Genomic DNA, 18,590 nt, shown 5'->3' with positions numbered 1-18,590 from the left:
ACTTACAGAAGCAGATGAAAATTGTATCAATACACATTGCATAGACGCTGAAGAACCCATGTGCAACTAGGTAAGATCCAATAATGACTGTCTGTAAATGAGTAAAGAACAAAATGAAGATGTCATTAACTTATCCAGAAGAACAATAATGCAGCTTTAAATGAAAGTCATGATGAGAAACGCTGAAGTACCCTATATTAGAAAAGATTTCAATATAGAGACCAAAAAAGTACAATGTTAACACTTTTGGGTAATTTGTACTGGGATCTAAATGTATATATTGTCTGCCAATTTTCTTACCATTATCCCCAATGCCTACCAAAAATATCCCAGATTTAGGATCCTGTAGACTGAGGCAGGAAAGCACGGGAGTTAAGAGCACACACTGCCTAGGGTTGAATCACATGTCAGGCACTCACTCAACAAGTTACTTAACCTCACTGTGTCCCCTGCCTCCTATAAAAAATTACTGGTGGGCAAGGGGAAAATGTGAATAATAATAGTATTTATGACATATGGATTGAGTGAGTTAATTAATTGCTATAGATACTGCAGGGCTCCTACCAGGTCCTCTCCAGCTGCTACATCTATCATCCAATTGTTAGGAATGTAGGCTGCTGACAACTGAGTGGCTTCACTCACTAGGAATTGCCCTTGTTGCAGGGAACTGCCTCACCCAAGGTTACACCAGCATCCAGGGGGCAACCCCGGGCCAACGGCTGCCTGATGCAGCATACAGAGGCCTAAATCTTCCTTCAGAACTTCCTGTCAATATGTCTGAGGTCTCTACTGTAACTGCAGCTTTTTCCTTTACCCATGCCTGCCCTCCTCACTTGTTATAAGGGTATCTCAGGAGAACACTTCCAAATAACCTTCCGCATACAATCCTGTCTCAGAGGTTGTTTCTAAGGAATCCAATCTAAGGCAGAATAAGGCTTGGCACAAAGTAGGACCAATAATGTTAGCTATTATTTTTCTTATTACTTTTATTTTGCCATCTCTGATAAATCAGAGTCAATATTACCTACCCAGTTGCTATGAATGAATTGTATCCTCTCAAAATGCATATGTTGAAACCTAACCCCCAATGTGACGATATCTGGAGGTGAGGTTTGGGGGAGGTAATTAGGTCATGAGGGTGCAGCCCTCATGAATGCGATTAATGCCCTTAAAAGAGGAGACAGGAGAGATGATGATACCTCTCTCCACCATGTTAAGATACAGTGAGAAGGGGTTCCTTTGCAAACCAGAAAGACAGCTCTCACCAGGAACTGAATCTGTGGGCACCTTCATCTTGGACTTCTCAGCCTTCAGAAATGTGAGGAATAAATTCTTGTTTAAGCCACCCAATCTATGATATATTTGTTATAGAAGCCTGAACTGACTAAAACACCAACTCTTACCAGCAAAGGTACCCAGTAGTAATTTAAAGATGTTGGTCCTTCTATCATCGTTGGCAATCTCTGTGTGAAGAGTAAGAAGGCCAGCACACCTACATTGGAAAGGCAGAACATGTATATTATGTATTTGCAAAGGAATATAGCTTTTCCAAGTACCTTCTAAACTTATGTTTATTATTACTTACCTATACATCCAGCAACTAGAATTTTCCCCAGGATTAGTACAAAGTCTGTAACTTTATCCATAACTGCAACTCTGAGAATCAGAAAAAAAGTATAATTTTGTGTTTAAATTACATTTGTCACTTGAAATTTATGAGAGTAAATAATTTATGAGCTCACTTTGATGTGTCTTCACTGCAAATTTTATTTGGCCTTTGTTAAATGCAAGAAATGAAGGTAGACCCCAGGAATGAAGTTCTGATTTATTTTCGATGAAGTAAACAGAAGATGGCATTGTGGGGCTATCAGGCACTATTAGTTATGTCAGCTTCTGTTTCAAAGCCTAAGACACCCTGAATTTCGAGGAGATTTCACTCTTTCCCCTGCTTTTGCTCACTCAGACTCTCTCAATTTGGGGAGGGGGAAGTGGTCAGAAACATGATGTTTGTGTGGAGAATTTCTTGAGCAGAAGGGATAACAAAAATCAATAAAATGCCAGTTAGTGTGAAGATGTAGATGGATGGTGGAAGCAACATTCTAAGATACAAAAAGAAAGTGTGTGAGAGAGAACATTTAAATCTATCCAACTGAAAGATAATATTCATGTCTAATAAGACCACCATCAATTTAAATCACAACATGTGAAGTCTGTGATGCTCAAATTTCACCAAATTGTCCTTTGCAAATTCAACCTGATTACTTACTTTAAAACATTTCTCATCAGCAGATTGAAAGCATCTCTTGCTGACCTGCAGAAGTTTTTGCCATATATTGCAATCTGAGGAAAACAGACGTTATTATTCTGGAGTCAGTAACATACCCTAACAAGACCAACAGACAATCCAATGACAGGAAAATTAATTAATTCTCTTATCACCCAGATAGCTACTGTCATTCCTCTTTCCAGCATTTGGGTATGCGGGAGACCTGGAAACTGTTTAACCTCAACTCTGCACAGCTGTCAGGGACGCTGGTGTGCTCCACATCCTATATGCCTATAAACTTCATGGGAATTCACACAGAGGTAGGTCTTTTTCTCAAATCCCAGGATATGGCTTCTGTCTTTGAAGTGTTTTGGCTAGGGTCTGATGTGAATGGGATAAATGTTGCAGCATTCACATTAAAAATTATTCTAGGGAACCCAACACCTTTCAAAACACTGATTTACTGATTAAAAGTTTCAATATAGTATTCTCACTGGAGGTAAATTAGTGACTATTTAAATCTTCATGCCTATTTGAATCACCCTACAGACTCTGGTCATGGGGAAGACAAGCAAGTATCATAAGGTTGTAGTTACTAAATTTTAGAGGAATTATGTTTTTGGAATCCCTATTTTTAAAAAATCTCCAAATTCCCCATAGAAAATAAGTAACACATTCAGGTAGGCCTTGTCGATTCCCACACATTTCAACATAAGATTTATGAAAAGAAATAGACCATTCCCTAGAAATATGTAAATCCCAGAATTAGATTTTTTTTTCTCAGAGTGAAATACAGAACCTCTCCTTGCACTAAAAACTATGTCAAAGACACACAAAATCTTTTCAATCTAACATATTTAAAAATTTCTAAGGTAAATAATATTTTCCCTCTTTAAAAAGATATTAACAGTAATAATGAACTACAGTTAAGATATTATCTCAACTAGGATAGAATAGCTCTGAATCATGCATAGGATTCACAAATCCTTATATCAACATGGTGATAAATTCAACTGTATGATGTAAAAAGTGTTAGAGATGGAAATGTACACATGGGGTTTGGGTTTGCAAAGAAGAAATTTAGCAAATAAGGAATAATCTACTTACCATAACATAGGCATTTCTGTTAAAAAACTTTACCACTTTTTCCAAACACCAGAAACAGCATTTCAGGCAGCATTGTAGAAATTTAGAAATGTTGTTCTGGGCCTCTATGAAAATGAAATATTAAAATCTATTAATGATTTGTAACTAAACTATGATCAAAAAAATAAAAATTTTAAAAACAGGCTTTTAATTTTTTTTAAATTTTGGTAAAATATATAGTTACCATTTTAACCATTTTAAGTGTACAATTCAATTATGTACAATACTGTACAATTCAATTCCATCCATTAAGTGCATTCATAGTGTTGTGCAACCATTATTACTATCCATTTCTAGAACTTTTCATCATCTCAAATAGAAACTCTGTACCTATTAAAAAATAACTTCTCATTCTCCCCTTCCCCAAGCTCCTGGTAACTTCTACTGTAGTTTGTATGAATTTGCCTCTTCTGGACACCTCATATAAGTGGAATGATACAATATTTATCCTTTTGTGTCTTGCTTATTTCACTTAACAAAGTTTTCAAGGCTCATCATTTCATCCCTTTTTAGAGCTGAACAACATTCCATTGCATGTATGTATCACATTTTGTTTATCCTTTTATCTGTTCATGGAAATTTGGGGTTGTTTCTACCTTTTAGCTACTGTGAATAATGCTAATATGAATACTTGTATGCAAGTATCTGAGTTCTTGTTTCAATTCTTTTGAGTATATATGTATAGAAGTGAAATTGCTGGATCATATGGCAACCCTATTTTTAACTTTCTGAAGAATCACCATAATGTTCTCCATAATGGCTATACCATTTTACATTCCCACCAACAATACGCAAAGGTTCCCAGTTTATCCCCATCCTACAAATACTTGTTCTTTTTCATTTTTTAAAATAGTAGCCATTCTAATGGATGTGAAGTGGTAACCTTATTACGATTTTGATTTGCATTTCCTTAATGAATAATATTGAGCATCTTTCCATGTGCTTATTCCCCACTTGTGTATCTTCTTTGGAGCAATGTATATGCCAGTCCTTTGTAGAAGGGACCAAGGTGGTGACATAAGAGGCCCCCGAACTTCCCTTCTTCCACAGATGCACCTAAAGTACAGCTACACATGGAACAATTTCCTCTGCAAAAAACCCAGAAACTAGCTGAATGACTCCTACCACATCAGGCAACTAAAAAAACAACCACAGTGAAATGGGTAGGAAAGGATGAGACAAACGTATTGTAAACCCCATTTCTGGCACAGAACCATACTATAAGGAAGATAACCCCAACTCTCAGCCTCTTCCTGAGGAGTAAAGCATTTGGACAGTACATACAGGATTCCAACTTTTAAGGCTCTCACCTAAGGGACAGGCCCAGAAAATTCCTAGCTCTGAAAGCCAGTGGAGCTTATAACCACAAGTCCCACAGCACTACAGAAAACAAAGTTAGTTCTTTACATTCTAGCACTCACTGTGGCTGTCCTCCCTTAGCACAGAGGAAGTAGAAAAAAAAATGTTCATTTTCCAGTCTTTTCCTGGAAGGGGATGGACTACATACTTTACAAACCACTGTCTGAGGTCTGGCTTATAATTTGCACCCATCTAGGTGCTAGCTGCAATCCTTCATGGAGTTGTCCAGGGGAGCTAGTGGGCACTTCTACTACTTTCTCCCTCTAGCTAACTCCAATTATATAATTAGGCCACCAACATCTCTTTGGAAGGAGATTTTACACATACCAACTGCCCTAGTTTTTGCAGCTGCTGCCCAAAGAATGGTCCGCACCTTCCCTGGCTCTGATAGCCAATGGGGGTTGCATTGAAAAGTCCCACAGGACTATAACAAACAAATAAGCAGTTTTTAAATGGTGCAGGAGCACCGTCCTCCAATCCCAGCATGGATATACACCTTGGCTCAATGCAGAAGGAATAAGCAAATATCCACTTTCCAGTTTCTCTTTGAAAGAGGCTTAACTGCATACTTGCCCACCTGCTGCCTGAGGGTCTGGCTTCTAATCAGCTTGCATATAGGTTCTGACTGTGATCCTTCTCTTTGGAGCACTGATAGATCTTGGCACATATGCAACTATTGGGGACCATTAAGAATAATGTGGCTAGGATAATCACAAATGCTTGAGAGACCTAGAAGCTTGAGCTGGGCTGATTGATGAAATTCATCTCCTGTATGAGACCAGTCTGTCAAGACTGGGAGAAGTGACTGTTTTATCTAATACAACAAACCCACCATAGAGAGTCAAAAAAATGAAGAGGGGAATATGTTCCAAACAAAAAACAAGATAAATCTCCAGAAACTGATATTTCAGAAGTAAGTGGTTTACCTAATAGAGTTTGAAATAATGGCCATAAAGATGCTCATCAAGATCAGGGGAACAATGAATAAACATTGAGAATTTTAACAAAGGGACAGAAAATATAAAAAAGCATCAAACAGAATTTATAGAACCAAAGAGTACAATAAAGGACTTAAAAAATTCAACAGAGGGTTTTAATAGCAGACCAGATCAAGCAGAGGAAGGGATCAACAAACTCAAAGACAGGGCAGTGGAATTCATCCAATTAGAGAAGCAAAAGGAAAAAAGCATGGAAAGAGTGATGGATTTATTGGACACCATCAGGCAGACCAAAATGGAGGTCCCAGCAGGAGAAGAGAGAGAGAAAGGGGCAGAAAGTTCAATCGAAGAAATAATGGCTGAAGACTTCCCTAATCTGGAGAAACAAACAGACATTCAGATCCAGAAAGTCTAAAGAACCCCAAAAAAGGTTAATCTAAAGAGACCTACACTGAAACACATACAATTAAATTTTCAAAAGTTGAAAGGCAGTTAAAGGCAGCAGAAGAAATGTGACTTTTACCTTTTTCAGGGTAAAAAAAAGTCACAGAAAAGTGACTTTTTCAGCAGAAATTTTGTAGGCCAGAATAGAGTGGAATGATATATTCAAAGTGATAAAAGAAAAAAAACTGCCAAGCAAAAAACTCTATGGGACAAAGTTGTCCTTCAGAATTGAAGGATAAAGTTTTCCAGACAAATAAAAGCTGAAGAGTTCATCCTCACTAGACAGCCTTACAAGAAATGTTAAAGGGAGTTTTTAAAGCTGAAACAAAAGGATGCTAATTAGTAACATGAAAATATGTGGAGTATAAAATTCACTGGTAGGGTGCCTGGGTGGCTCAGTTGGTTAAGCGACTGCCTTCGGCTCAGGTCATGATCCTGGAGTCCCGGGATCGAGTCCCGCATCGGGCTTCCTGCTCAACAGGGAGTCTGCTTCTCCCTCTGACCCTCCCCCCCTCATGAGCTCTCTCTCTCTCTCAAATAAATAAATAAAATCTTTAAAAAAAAATTCACTGGTAAAAGGTAAATATATAGTTAAATTCAGAATACTCTAAAACTAATGGTAGCAGGTAAATCACAATTCTAGTATAAAGATTAAAGTACAAAGTGTTAAAGATAACTATAACTACAATAAGTTGTTAATGGATACACAATATAAAAAGATGTAAATTGTGTCATCAAAAATGCAGCATAAATGCGGGGAAAGTGTAAAAATGTAGAGCTTTTGTACACATTTGAAATTAAGTTATCAGCTTAAAATAGATTGATATAACTAAGATATTTTATGTAAGATATAAAACAGCCAGAAAACAATTAACAAAATGGCAATACTAAATCCATAACTATCTATAATATAAATGAACTAAATTCTCCAATCAAAAGACACAGAGTGGCTGAGTGTATTAAAAAAAAACCTCAACTATAAGCTATCTATAAGTCTCACTTCACCTGTAAAAACACATATAGAATGAAAGTGAAGGATGAGAAAAAGGTTTTTCATGCAAATGGAAACCAAAGTAGGAAGAGTTATACTTATATCAGATAAGATAGACTTTAAGCCAAAAACTGTAACACAAAAGTCATTATACTGTGATAAAGGGGTCTATTCATCAAAATAATATAAAAATTATAAATATTTATGTACCCAACATTGGAACACCTAAATATACAAAACAAATATAAACAGATATGAAGGGAGAAATATACAGTAATATAATAATAGTAGAGGATTTTAATACCCCACTTTTAACAATAGATCATTCAGACAGAAGACCAAAAAGGAAATATTGGACTTAAATTATACATTGACCTGACAGATTAGACATTTACAATACAGTCCTTCCAAACACAGTAGAATACACATTCTTCTCAAGTGCATATGGAATATTTTCCAGGATAAATCATATGCTAGATCACAAAACAGGTCTTAATAAATGTAAGAAGACTGAAATCATACCAAGCATCTTTTCCAACCACAGTGGTATGAAACTAGAAATCAATTACAGGAAGAAAACTGGAAAATTCACCAGTGTGTGGAGATAAAACAACATGCTACTGAACAACCAATGAGCCAAAGAGGAAATCAAAAAGGAAATCAAAGAGTACCTTGAGACAAAACTGGAAATACAACATGCCAACATATGGAATGCAGCAAAGTAGTTCAAAGAAGGAAGTTCATAGCAATGAACACCTATATTAAGAAAAACAAAAGATATCAATCTGACATTACATCTTAAGGAAATAGAAAAAGAAGAACAAACTAAGCACAAAATTAGTAGAAGGAAAGATATGGCAAATCTCAGAGTGGAAATGGATGAAATAGAGATTAAGAAGACCATAGGAAACATCAGTGGAACTAATAGTTGGTTTTTTGAAATGATAAAATTAACAAACCTTTAGCTAGACTAAGGAACAAAGAAATACATACAGAAATGAAAGAGAAGATATTACAATCAATACCACAGAAATACAAAGGATCATAAGAGACTACTATGAACAATTGTACACAAATTAGATAACCTAGAAGAAATGGATAAATTCCTACAGACATACAACCTCCAAGACTGAATTATGATGAAATAAAAAATCTGTAAAGATCAATTACTAGTAAGGATTTTGAATCAATAATCAAAAACTTCCCAACAGGGGCACCTGGGCGGCTCAGTTGTTAAGTGTCTGCCTTCAGCTCAGGTCACGGTCCCACGGTCCTGGGATCGAGCCCCGCATCGGGCTCCCTGCTCAGCGGGAAGCCTGCTTCTCCCTCTCCCACTCCCCCTGCTTGTGTTCCCTCTCTCGCTGGGTCTCTCTATGCCAAATAAATAAAATCTTAAAAAAAAAAAAAAACTTCCCAACAAACAAAAGGCCACAACCAGATGGCTTTACTGGTAAATTCTATCAAACATTTAAAGAAGAATTAATATCAATCCTTCTCAAACTCTTCTAAAAAACAGAAGAGAAACACTTCCAAATTCATTTTACAAGGCCAGAATCACCCTGATAACCAAAGCAAGAAAAGGACACTACACAAAGAGAAAATTATAGGCTAATATCCCTAATGAACATAAATGCAAAAATCCTCAACAAAATATTAGCAAGCTGAATTCAGCAGTACAGTAAAAGGATCATACACCAAGATCAAGTGGATTCATCCAAGAGATGCAAGGATGGTTCAATATATGCAAATCAATAAATGTGATGTACCACATTAACAAAATGAAGGATCAAAATCGTGGTCATCTTGGTTGATGCAGAAAATTCACTTGACAAAATTCAACCTCCTTTCATCTTATAACTTAAATAACTGAAGTTATAACTCCTATAAATTGATTAGAGAATGCCTTAACATAATAAAAGCCACATATGACAAGGCCACAACTAACATGATACTCAATGGTAAAAAGCTGAAAGCTTTTCCTCTAAAATCAGGAATAAGACAAGGATGTCCACTCTTGCCATTCTTATTCAACATAATACTAGACATCCTAGTCAGAACAACTAGGCAAGAAAAAGAAATAAAAGGGATTAAAACTGTAAAAGAAGAAGTAAAATTCTTTCAGATGACATGATATTACTTATAGAAAACCCTACAGTCCACACACACACAAAAAAATCTATTAGAATAAATGAATCAGTGAAGTTGCAGGAAAGAAAATCAATACATAAACTCAACTTCATTTCTATATACTAACAACTGACTACTGAAAAGAGAAATTAAGAAGACAATCCCATTTACAACTGCATCAAAAATAAGAAAACACCTAGAAACAAAATTAACTAAGGTGGAGAATTCCTTATGCATTGAAAACTGTAAGCCATTGATGAAATAAAGACAAATAAGTGTATATCCTATGATCCTAGGCTGGAAAAATTAATATTGTTAACTGTCCATAATGCCCAAGCAATTTACAAAATCAATGCAATTCCTATCAAAATTCCAATGGCATTTTCACAGAAATAGAAAAAAACAGTCCTAAAATTTATTTGGAACCACAAAAGACTCTGAATAGTCAAAGCAATTGTGAAAGAAGAATAAAGCTGAAGGCATTACATTCCCTGATTTCAAACTATATTACAAAGCATGGCAATCAAAATACTATAGCATTGGGAAAGAAAGAGCCACATAGATGAATGGAACAGAATAGAGAACCCAGAAATACACCCAAGTATATATGGTCAATTTTTAAAAAAGAAGTCAAGAATATAGAATGGAGAAAGGTTAGTCTCTTCAATTCAATGGTTCTGGGAAAACTGAATGTCCACATGCAAAAGAATAAAATTGGACTCTTATCTTACATCACAAAAAACAATTCAAAATGGATTAAAGATTTGAATGGAGACCTGAAACCATAAAACTCCTAGAAGAAAACATAAAGGCAAGCTCTTTGATATTGGTCTTGGCAATGATTGTTTGGATTGGATGCCAAAAGCAAGGGCAACAAAAGCAAAAATAAACAAGTGAGACTGCATCAAACTAAAAAGCTTCTGCACTGCAAAGGAAACCATCAACAAAATGAAAAGGCAATCTATGCAATGGGAGAAAATATCTGCAAACCATATATGTGATGATGAGTTAATATCCAAAATATACAAGGAACTCACAGAACTCAATAGGAAAAACACTAATAACTCAATAAAAAAAAAAAATGGGTAAAGGACCCGAACAGACATTTTTCCAAAGAAGACACACAGATGGCCAATAAGTACATGAAATGGTGATCAACATTACTATTCATCAGAGAAATACAAATCAAAACCACAGTGAGGTAGAGGATAGGATGTCTATTATCCAAAGACAAAAGATAAGGATGTGGAGGTGAAGATGTGGAGAAAAGGGAACTCTTGTATACTGTTGGTGGGAATGTAAATTGGTGCTTCCACTATGGAAAACAGTATGGATATTCCTCAAAAAATTAAAAATATAACTACCATATGATCCAGAAATTCCACTTCTGCATATATATCCAAAGAAAATGAAATCACTATCTCAAAGAGATATTTATACTCCTATGTTCACTGCAGCATCATTTACAATATCAAATGTATGAAAACGTGTCATTCAATGGATCAATGGATAAAGAAAATGTGGTATAGATACACAATGGAACATTATTCAGCTTTTAAAAAGAAGGAAATACTGCTTTTGCAACAACACAGATGAACTTGAAGGGCATGATGCTAAGAGAAATAAGCCAGATAGAGACAAATACACATGATATCACTTATATGTACAATTTTTAAAAATGTTGAACTCATAGAAAGAGCAGAATGATGGTCACTACAATCTGGGGGGTGGGAGAAATAGGGAGAGGCTGGTAAAAAGGTATAAATTTTAAGTTATAAGATGAATAAGGTCTTTCGATCCAGTGTATAACAGTGAATATAGTTGATAATACTACATTGTATAATTTAAATTTGCTTATGGAGAACTTAAGCATTCTCATGGAAGGAAGGAAGGAAGGAAGGAAGGAAGGAAGGAAGGAAGGAAGGAAGGAAGGAAGGAAGGAAAAGAGAAATATGTGAGGTAATGGACGTTTATTACCTTGAATGTGGGACTCCTTTCACAACATATGTGTATATCAAAAAACATATTGTACACTTTAAATATATTACAATTTTGTCAATTATACCTCAATAAAGCTGAAAAAATTTACATAATTTAAAAAATCCTTTGTTCATGTTGAATCAGATTGTTTATTGTTGAGTTGTGGAAGCTCTTTTTTTTTAATTTAAATTCAATTAGCCAACATACAGTACATCATTAGTTTTTGAAGTAGTGTTCAGTGATTCACTAGTTGCATATAACACTAGTGCTCATCACAACACATGCCCTCCTTAATACCCATCACCCGGTTACCCCATCCCCCCACCTCCTCCCTTCTGTAACCCTCAGTTTGTTTCCCTGGAGTAAAGAGTCTCTCACGGTTTGTCTCCCTCCCTGATTTCTTCCCATTCAGTTTTCCCTCCCTTCCCCTGTGATCTTCTGCAGTATTTCTCATATTCCACCTATGAGTGAAACCATATGATAATTGTCTTTCTCTGACTGACTCACCTCACTCATCATAATACCCTGGAGTTCTATCCATGTTGATGTAAATGGTAGGTATTCATCCTTTCTGATGGCTGAGTAATATTCCATTGTATGTATGAACCACATCTTCTTTATCAATTCATCTGTTGAAGGACAGCTCCTTCCACAGTTTGGCTATTGTGAACATTGCTGCTATGAACATTGGGGTGCAGGTACCCTTCTTTTCACTACATCTGTATCTTTGGGGTAAATACTCAGTAGTGCAACTACCAGGTTGTAGGGTAGCTCTATTTTTAACTTCTTGAGGAACCTCCATACTGTTTTCCAGAGTGGCTGCTCCAACTTTTATCCCGACCAAAGTGTAAGAGGGTTCCCCTTTCTCCACATCCTCGACAACATCTGTTGTTTCCTGTCTTATTAATTTTAGCCATTCTAACTGGTGTAAGCTGGTACCTCATATGGTTTTGATTTGTACTTCCCTGATGACAAGTGATGTGGAGCATCTTCTCATGTATCTGCTGACCATCTGTATGTCTCCTTTGGAGAAGTGTTTGTTCATGTCTTCTGCCCATTTCTTGACTGGATTATTTGCTTTTTGGGTGTTGAGTTTGATAAGTTCTTTATAGACCTTGGATACCAGCCCTTTATCTAATGTCATTTGCAAATTTCTTCTCCCATTCTGTAGGTTGCCTTTTAGTTTTGTTGACTGTTTCCATTGCTGTGCAGAAGTTTTTTTTATCTTGATGAAGTCCCAATAGTTCATTTTTGTCTTTGTTTCCCTTGCCTTTGGAGATGTTTCTAGCAAGAAGTTGTTGTGGTTGAGGCTGAAGAGATTACTGCCTGTGTTCCCCTCTAGGATACTGATGGATTCCTATCTCAAATTTAGGTCTTGCATCCATTTTGAGTTTATCTTTGTGTATGGTATAAGAGAATGGTCCAGTTTCATTCTTCTGTGTCTGTCCAATTTTCCCAATACCATTTATTGAAGAGACTGTCTTTTTTCCATTGGATATTCTTTCCTGCCTTGTCAAAGATTAGTTGACCATAGAGTTAAGGGTCCATTTCTGGGCTGTCTACTCTGTTCTAATGATCTAGGTGTCGGTTTTTGTGCCAGTACCATGCTGTCTTGATGATCACAGCTTTGTAATATAGCTTGAAGTCCAGCATTCTGATGCCACCAGCTTTGATTTTCTTTTTCAAGATTGGTTTGGCTATTTGGGGTCTTTTGTGGTTCCATACAAATTTTAGGATTGTTTGTTCCAGCTCTGTGAAAAATGTTGATGGTATTTTGATAGGGATTGCATTGAATGTGTAGATTGCTCTGGGCAGCACAGACATTTTAACAATGTTTATTCTTCCAATCCATGAGCATGGAATGTTTTCCTAACTCTTTGTGTCTTCCTCAATTTCTTTCATAAGTGTTCTTTAGTTTTTAGAGTACAGATCCTTTACCTCTTTGGTTAGGTTTATTACTAGGTATCTTACGGGTTTTGGTGCAACTGTAAATGTAATTGATTCCTTAATTTCTCTTTCTTCAGTCACATTGTTAGTGTATAGAAATACAACTGATTTCTGTGCATTGATTTGTATCCTGACACATTGCTGAATTGCTGTATGAGTTCTTTTGGGTTTTCCACATAGAGTATCATGTCATGTGTGAAGAGTGACAGTTTGACTTCTTTGCCGATTCAGATACCTTTTATTTCTTTTTGTTGTCTGATTGCTGAGGCTAGGACTTCTAGTACTATGTTGAAAAGCACTGGTGATAGTGGACATCCCTGCTGTGTTCCTGACCTTAAGGGAAAAGCTCTCACTTTTCCGCATTGAGAATGATATTCCTTGTGGGCTTTTCATATAAGGCTTTTATGATATTGAGGTATGTTTCCTCTATCCCTACATTGTGAAGAGTTTTAATCAAGAAAGGATGCTATACTTTGTCAAATGCTTTTCTGCATCAAATGAGAGGATCATATGGTTTTTTTATTAATATGGTGTATCATGTTGATTGATTTGGGGATATCTAACTATCCTTGCATCCCAGGAATCAATCCCACTTGGTCGTGCTGAATAATCCTTTTAATGTACTGTTGGATCCTATGGAATAGTATCTTCATGAGTATTTTGGCATCCGTGTTCATCAGGGACATTGGTCTGTAATTCTCCTTTTTGATAAGGTCTTTGTCTGGTTTTGGGATCAAGGTAATGCTGGCCTCATAGAAAGAGTTTGGAAGTTTTCCTTCCATGTCTATTTTTTGAAACATCTTCAGAAGAATAGGTATTATTTCTTCTTTAAATGTTTGGTAGAATTCTCCGGGAAGCCATTGGCCCTGGACTCTTGTGTGTTGGAGATTTTTTATTAAGGCTTCAATTTCCTTGCTGGATATTGGTCTTTTCAGATTTTCTACTTCTTCCTGTTTCAGTTTTGGTAGTTTATAAGTTTCCAGGAATGCATCCATTTCTTCCAGATTGCCTAATTTGTTGGCATATAGTTGCTTATAATACATTCTTATAATTGTCTGTATTTCCTTGGTGTTGGTCGTAATCTCTCCCTTTTCATTCATGATTTTATTAATTTGGATTCTTTCTCTTTTCTTTTAGATAAATCTGGCCAAAGGTTTATTGATCTTATTAATTCTTTCAAAGAACCAGCTTCTAGTTTCGTTAATCAGTTCTACTGTTCTGGTTTCTATTTCATTGTTTTCTGCTCTAATCTTTATCATTTCCCTTCTGTTTGGTTTAGGATTTATTTGCTGTTCTTTCTCCAGGTCCTTTAGGTGTAAGGTTAGCTTATGTATTTGGGATTTTTCTAATTTTTTGAGAGAGACTTGAATGACTACGTACTTCCCTCTTAGGACCACCTTTGCAGTATCCCGTAAGTTTTGATCCAATGTGTTTTCATTTTCATTGGTTTCAGTGAATTGTTTAAGTTCTACTTTAATCTGGGTTGACCCATTCATTCTTTAGCAGTATACCCTTTAACCTCCAAGTGTTTGAGTTCCTTCCAAATTTCCTCTTGTGATTGAGTTCAAGTTTCAAAGCACTGTGGTCAGAAAATATGTAGGGAATAATCTCAATCTTTTGGTATCATTTGAGACCTGATTTGTGACCCAGTACATGATCTATTCTAGAGAAAGTTCCAAGTGCACTTGAGAAGAATGAGTATTCTGTTGTTTTAGGATGGAATGTTCTGTATATATCTGTGAAGTCCATCCGGTCTAGTGTGTCATTCAAAGCCCTTGTTTTGGTTGATCTTCTGCTTAGATGATGTGTCCATTGCTGTGAGTGTGGTGTGCAAGTCCCCTACTATTAATGTATTATTATCAATATGTTTCTTTACTTTGGTTATTAATTGGTTTATATAATTGGCTGCTCCCACGTTGGGGGCATAAATATTTACAATTGTTAAATCTTCTTGTTGGATAGACCCTTTAAGTAGATATAGTATCCCTCTTCATCTCTTATTACAGTCTTTGATTTAAAATCTAATTTGTCTCATATGAGGATTGCTACCCCAACCTTCTTTTAAGGACCACTAGCATGGTAAATGTCTCTCCACCCCCTCAGTTTCAGTCTGGAGGTGCCTTAGGTCTAAAATGAGTCTCTTGTAGACAGCATATGGGTCTTGCTTTTTGATCCAATCTGATACCCTGTGTCTTTTGATTGGGGCATTTAGCCCATTTACATTCAGGGTAACTATTAAAATATATGAATTTAGTGCCATTGTATTGCCTGTAAAGTCTTTGTTTCTTTCTGGTCTATGTTACTCTTGGGGTCCCTCTTCACTTACAGGATCCCCCTTAATATTTCTTGTAGAGCTGGCTTGGTAGTCACATATTCTTTCAGTTTCTGCCTGTCCTGGAAACTCTTTATCTCTCCTTCCATTCTGAGTGATAGCCTTGCTGGAAAAAGAATTCTTGGCTGCATGTTCTTCTCATTTAGTACCCTGAATATATCATGCCAGCCCTTTTGGCCTGCCAGGTTTCTGTGGATAGGTCTGATGTTAATCTGATGTTCCTCCCTCTATAGATAAGGAACCCCTTTGTCTCTAGCTGGTCTCAGGATTCTCTCTTTTTCTCTAAAATTTGCAAGCTTCACTGTTATATGTCAGGGTGTTGATCTATTTTTATTGATTTGGGGAGGGGTCCTCTCTGCCTCTTGGACATGAATGCTTGTTTCCTTCCCCAGATTAGTGAGGTTCTCAGCTATGATTTGCTCAAATATACCTTCTGCCCCCCCCTCCCCCTTCCCTCTCAGGCACACCAATAATTCTGACATTTGTTCATGTCAGAGCATCATTAAATTCTTAAAGCCTTTCTTCATGGGTTCTGAGTTGTCTTTCTCTCTTTTCCTCTATTTACTTCCTTTCTATCAGCCTGTCTTCTAGATCCCTTGCTCTCTCTTCTGCCTCATTCACCCTAGCTGTTAGAGCATCCAATTTAGACTGCATCTCAGTTATAGCATTTTTAAGTTTGGCCTGATTAGATCTCATTTCTGCACTTAGAGATTCTCTGCTGTCTTTTATGCTTTTTTCTAGCCCGATTATTAACTTTATAATTGCTGTGTGTTAGAAGACACTACCTCCCAAAATTGCAAAGAAAACAAAACTTATCTATATACAAAATAGTGAAAAAAAGAGCTAAAATGAAGCATATACCTATTAAATGTATATGTAAAAAATAAAAGTTAAAAAGCAATTTAAAAACACAAAAAAATGGAAAATTTCAGACTGAAAACCAAATTGTGAGAATAAACCTCAAACTCAATATACTATTTTCCCCTGGCACTGAAATTTTACAGTCTTGTGGGATCGGTAACCTACTCTGCACCTGTTTTTCCAGATTATCTTCTAAGGGAGGGGATTTCTCTGCTGCTTCTCAGGTCTTTGCCTGGTTGGAGTTGCACTGCCCCTTGCCAGGGGGCTGTGCTCAGTGTAAGTTGATCCTCTGTGTGGCTTTTATTCCCTGGAGGCTTTCCGCACCTCTTTAGAGGATCAGAATAAAAATGGCCACGCCCTGATCCCCAGCCCCAGAGCTGAAAGATCGCAGTCTCCCCTCTTCAATAAACCTCTGGGACAAATAGTCTTCACTTTTGTGTGTGCCAGTCTCCATGGTCTCTTGCAGTGCGTGCCACTGTAATCCTCCTAGTGGGTGTCCAAGGGACCTGTGTTGCTGCCCTTTGTGTGCCCAGGAACTGAGAGTGATTGTGGGCTCATGTGCATACCCTGCTCCACTGTTCCCAGGGGATGCTGGGTGTCACCCTACTGTCCTTTCCAGGACCACCACCCCAAGAGCTGTTGCTCAGTCTTGGGTGCACCCTTTTTGCCCCTTCTGGGATATGGCAAATGGCTGCATGTTCCAGTCCTTTTCAAAGTGCTCAGGCAGAGTGGTCACCCAACCAGCTCGGCTCGCAACTTATGGTGACCCGGGCTGAGAGTCCCCTCCTGGGCTCACTGACTGTAACCAGTTTCCCCACTCCACTGCTTGGGCGCTCTACCAGTTCAGACACCCCCATCTGTTCTGTGACTCCTGGGATCCTGAGACCACAATGACCCATCTAGAATTCTGCCCTTTTCATCCCCTGAGCCCCTTGTAGACAGGGATGTCTCTCACTGGAGCAGATTTCTAAGGGTTCTGATTTCGTCCTCTGGGGCTATATCACTTTCCGGTAGCTGGCTTGTGGAGGCTCCCTCCCCTCTCCGTTTATCTTCCAATATCTCCCCACACCTCCTACCTTGCAAAAAAACAGTTGCTTTTCTACTTGTAGAGTTCCAGATATGTTTTCTTACAACTCAGGCTGAATTCATGGGTGTTCAGAATGGTTTGATAGACATCCAGCTAAATTCAAGGGATCAGGTGAAACAACATCCCCTATTCTTCTGCCCTTTTGCTGCTGTGGAAGCTCTTAGTATGTTCTGAATGTTAGTTGCTTATCAGGTAGATGACTTGCAAATATTTTTTCCTATTCTATGGGTTGCCTTTTCACTCTCTTATTAGTGTTCTTTGATGCACAAATTTTGTGTTTATGAAGTCTATTTATTCTGGGTTTTTTTTTCCTTTGTTACCTGTGCTAAGAACTCTTCATCAAATCCAACATCCATGAAGATTTCCTCCTACACTTTCTTCTAAGAGTTTTACTTTTCGTTTAGGTTTTAAGTCTTTGATCCATTTTGAATTAATTTTTGCATATTGTGTAAGGGTCCAACTTCATTCTTTTGTAGGTAGATATCCATTTTTCTAGTAATGTTAGTTGAAAAACCTGTCCTTTCCCCATTGAATGGCCTTATATGTGAGGGTTAATTTTTGGGTCTCTATTCTATTCCAGGTCTGTGTGTCTGTTCTTATGCTAGCACCACACTGTTTTGACTACTGTAGCTTTATATTAAGTTTTAAAATCAGGTAACTGAGAATGTTCAACTTAGTTTTCTGTTTGAAAAGTATTTTGGCAATTAATAATGAAATAAAGTGCAAGGTAGACTTTGTAAACTATATGTGTTATGTGTAAAGATTTATGATGATGCCACCCATATTTATATTTTAAGCCTGACTTATCCTGAGCTTCAGACTTAAAACTGCCTGACATCTCCACCATGCTGCTCAATATTAACATGCCAAAACCAGTTTTTCATCTCTTCTTTGAAATTTGCTTTTCCCGGTTTCTACATCTTAGTAAATGGCATCACACACTTTTTCTCTTTTTTTTTGCCACTGCTTCTCCTCCCATCCTCTCCTGTCCCATATCCTATCTCTCAGCAAGTCCTGTTGGCTTTTTCTTCCAAACATATCCCCAATCTGACCACTTCCATCCTCATTACCCTAGTCCAACGTGCAGTCATCATATTTCCCTTAACTCCTTG

At 37.1% G+C, this 18,590-nt stretch overlaps 1 protein-coding gene across 2 annotated transcripts in view; it reads right to left on the bottom strand.

Annotated features, from left to right (window-relative positions):
- The window catches only part of SLC44A5 (solute carrier family 44 member 5), a 142,909-nt gene that overhangs the window by 7,948 nt on the left and 116,371 nt on the right, over positions 1–18,590 (bottom strand). For both annotated transcript variants that reach the window (XM_045897397.1, XM_045897398.1), the window contains 5 exons: positions 3,374–3,477; positions 2,267–2,340; positions 1,586–1,656; positions 1,404–1,492; positions 7–91 (listed from right to left, as the gene is read on the bottom strand). In XM_045897397.1, the coding sequence (XP_045753353.1) occupies positions 7–91; positions 1,404–1,492; positions 1,586–1,656; positions 2,267–2,340; positions 3,374–3,477 (423 nt within the window). The remainder of the gene's footprint in view (positions 1–6; positions 92–1,403; positions 1,493–1,585; positions 1,657–2,266; positions 2,341–3,373; positions 3,478–18,590) is intronic.

This window comes from Mirounga angustirostris, unplaced genomic scaffold, assembly GCF_029215605.1.
Source record: "Mirounga angustirostris isolate CCGP_5_RB_7025 unplaced genomic scaffold, mMirAng1.0.hap1 SCAF_4, whole genome shotgun sequence".
Taxonomy (NCBI): Eukaryota; Metazoa; Chordata; class Mammalia; order Carnivora; family Phocidae; genus Mirounga; species Mirounga angustirostris.
The sequence above is the reverse complement of the archived record's forward strand: the minus strand, read 5'-3'. Positions and strand labels throughout refer to the sequence as shown.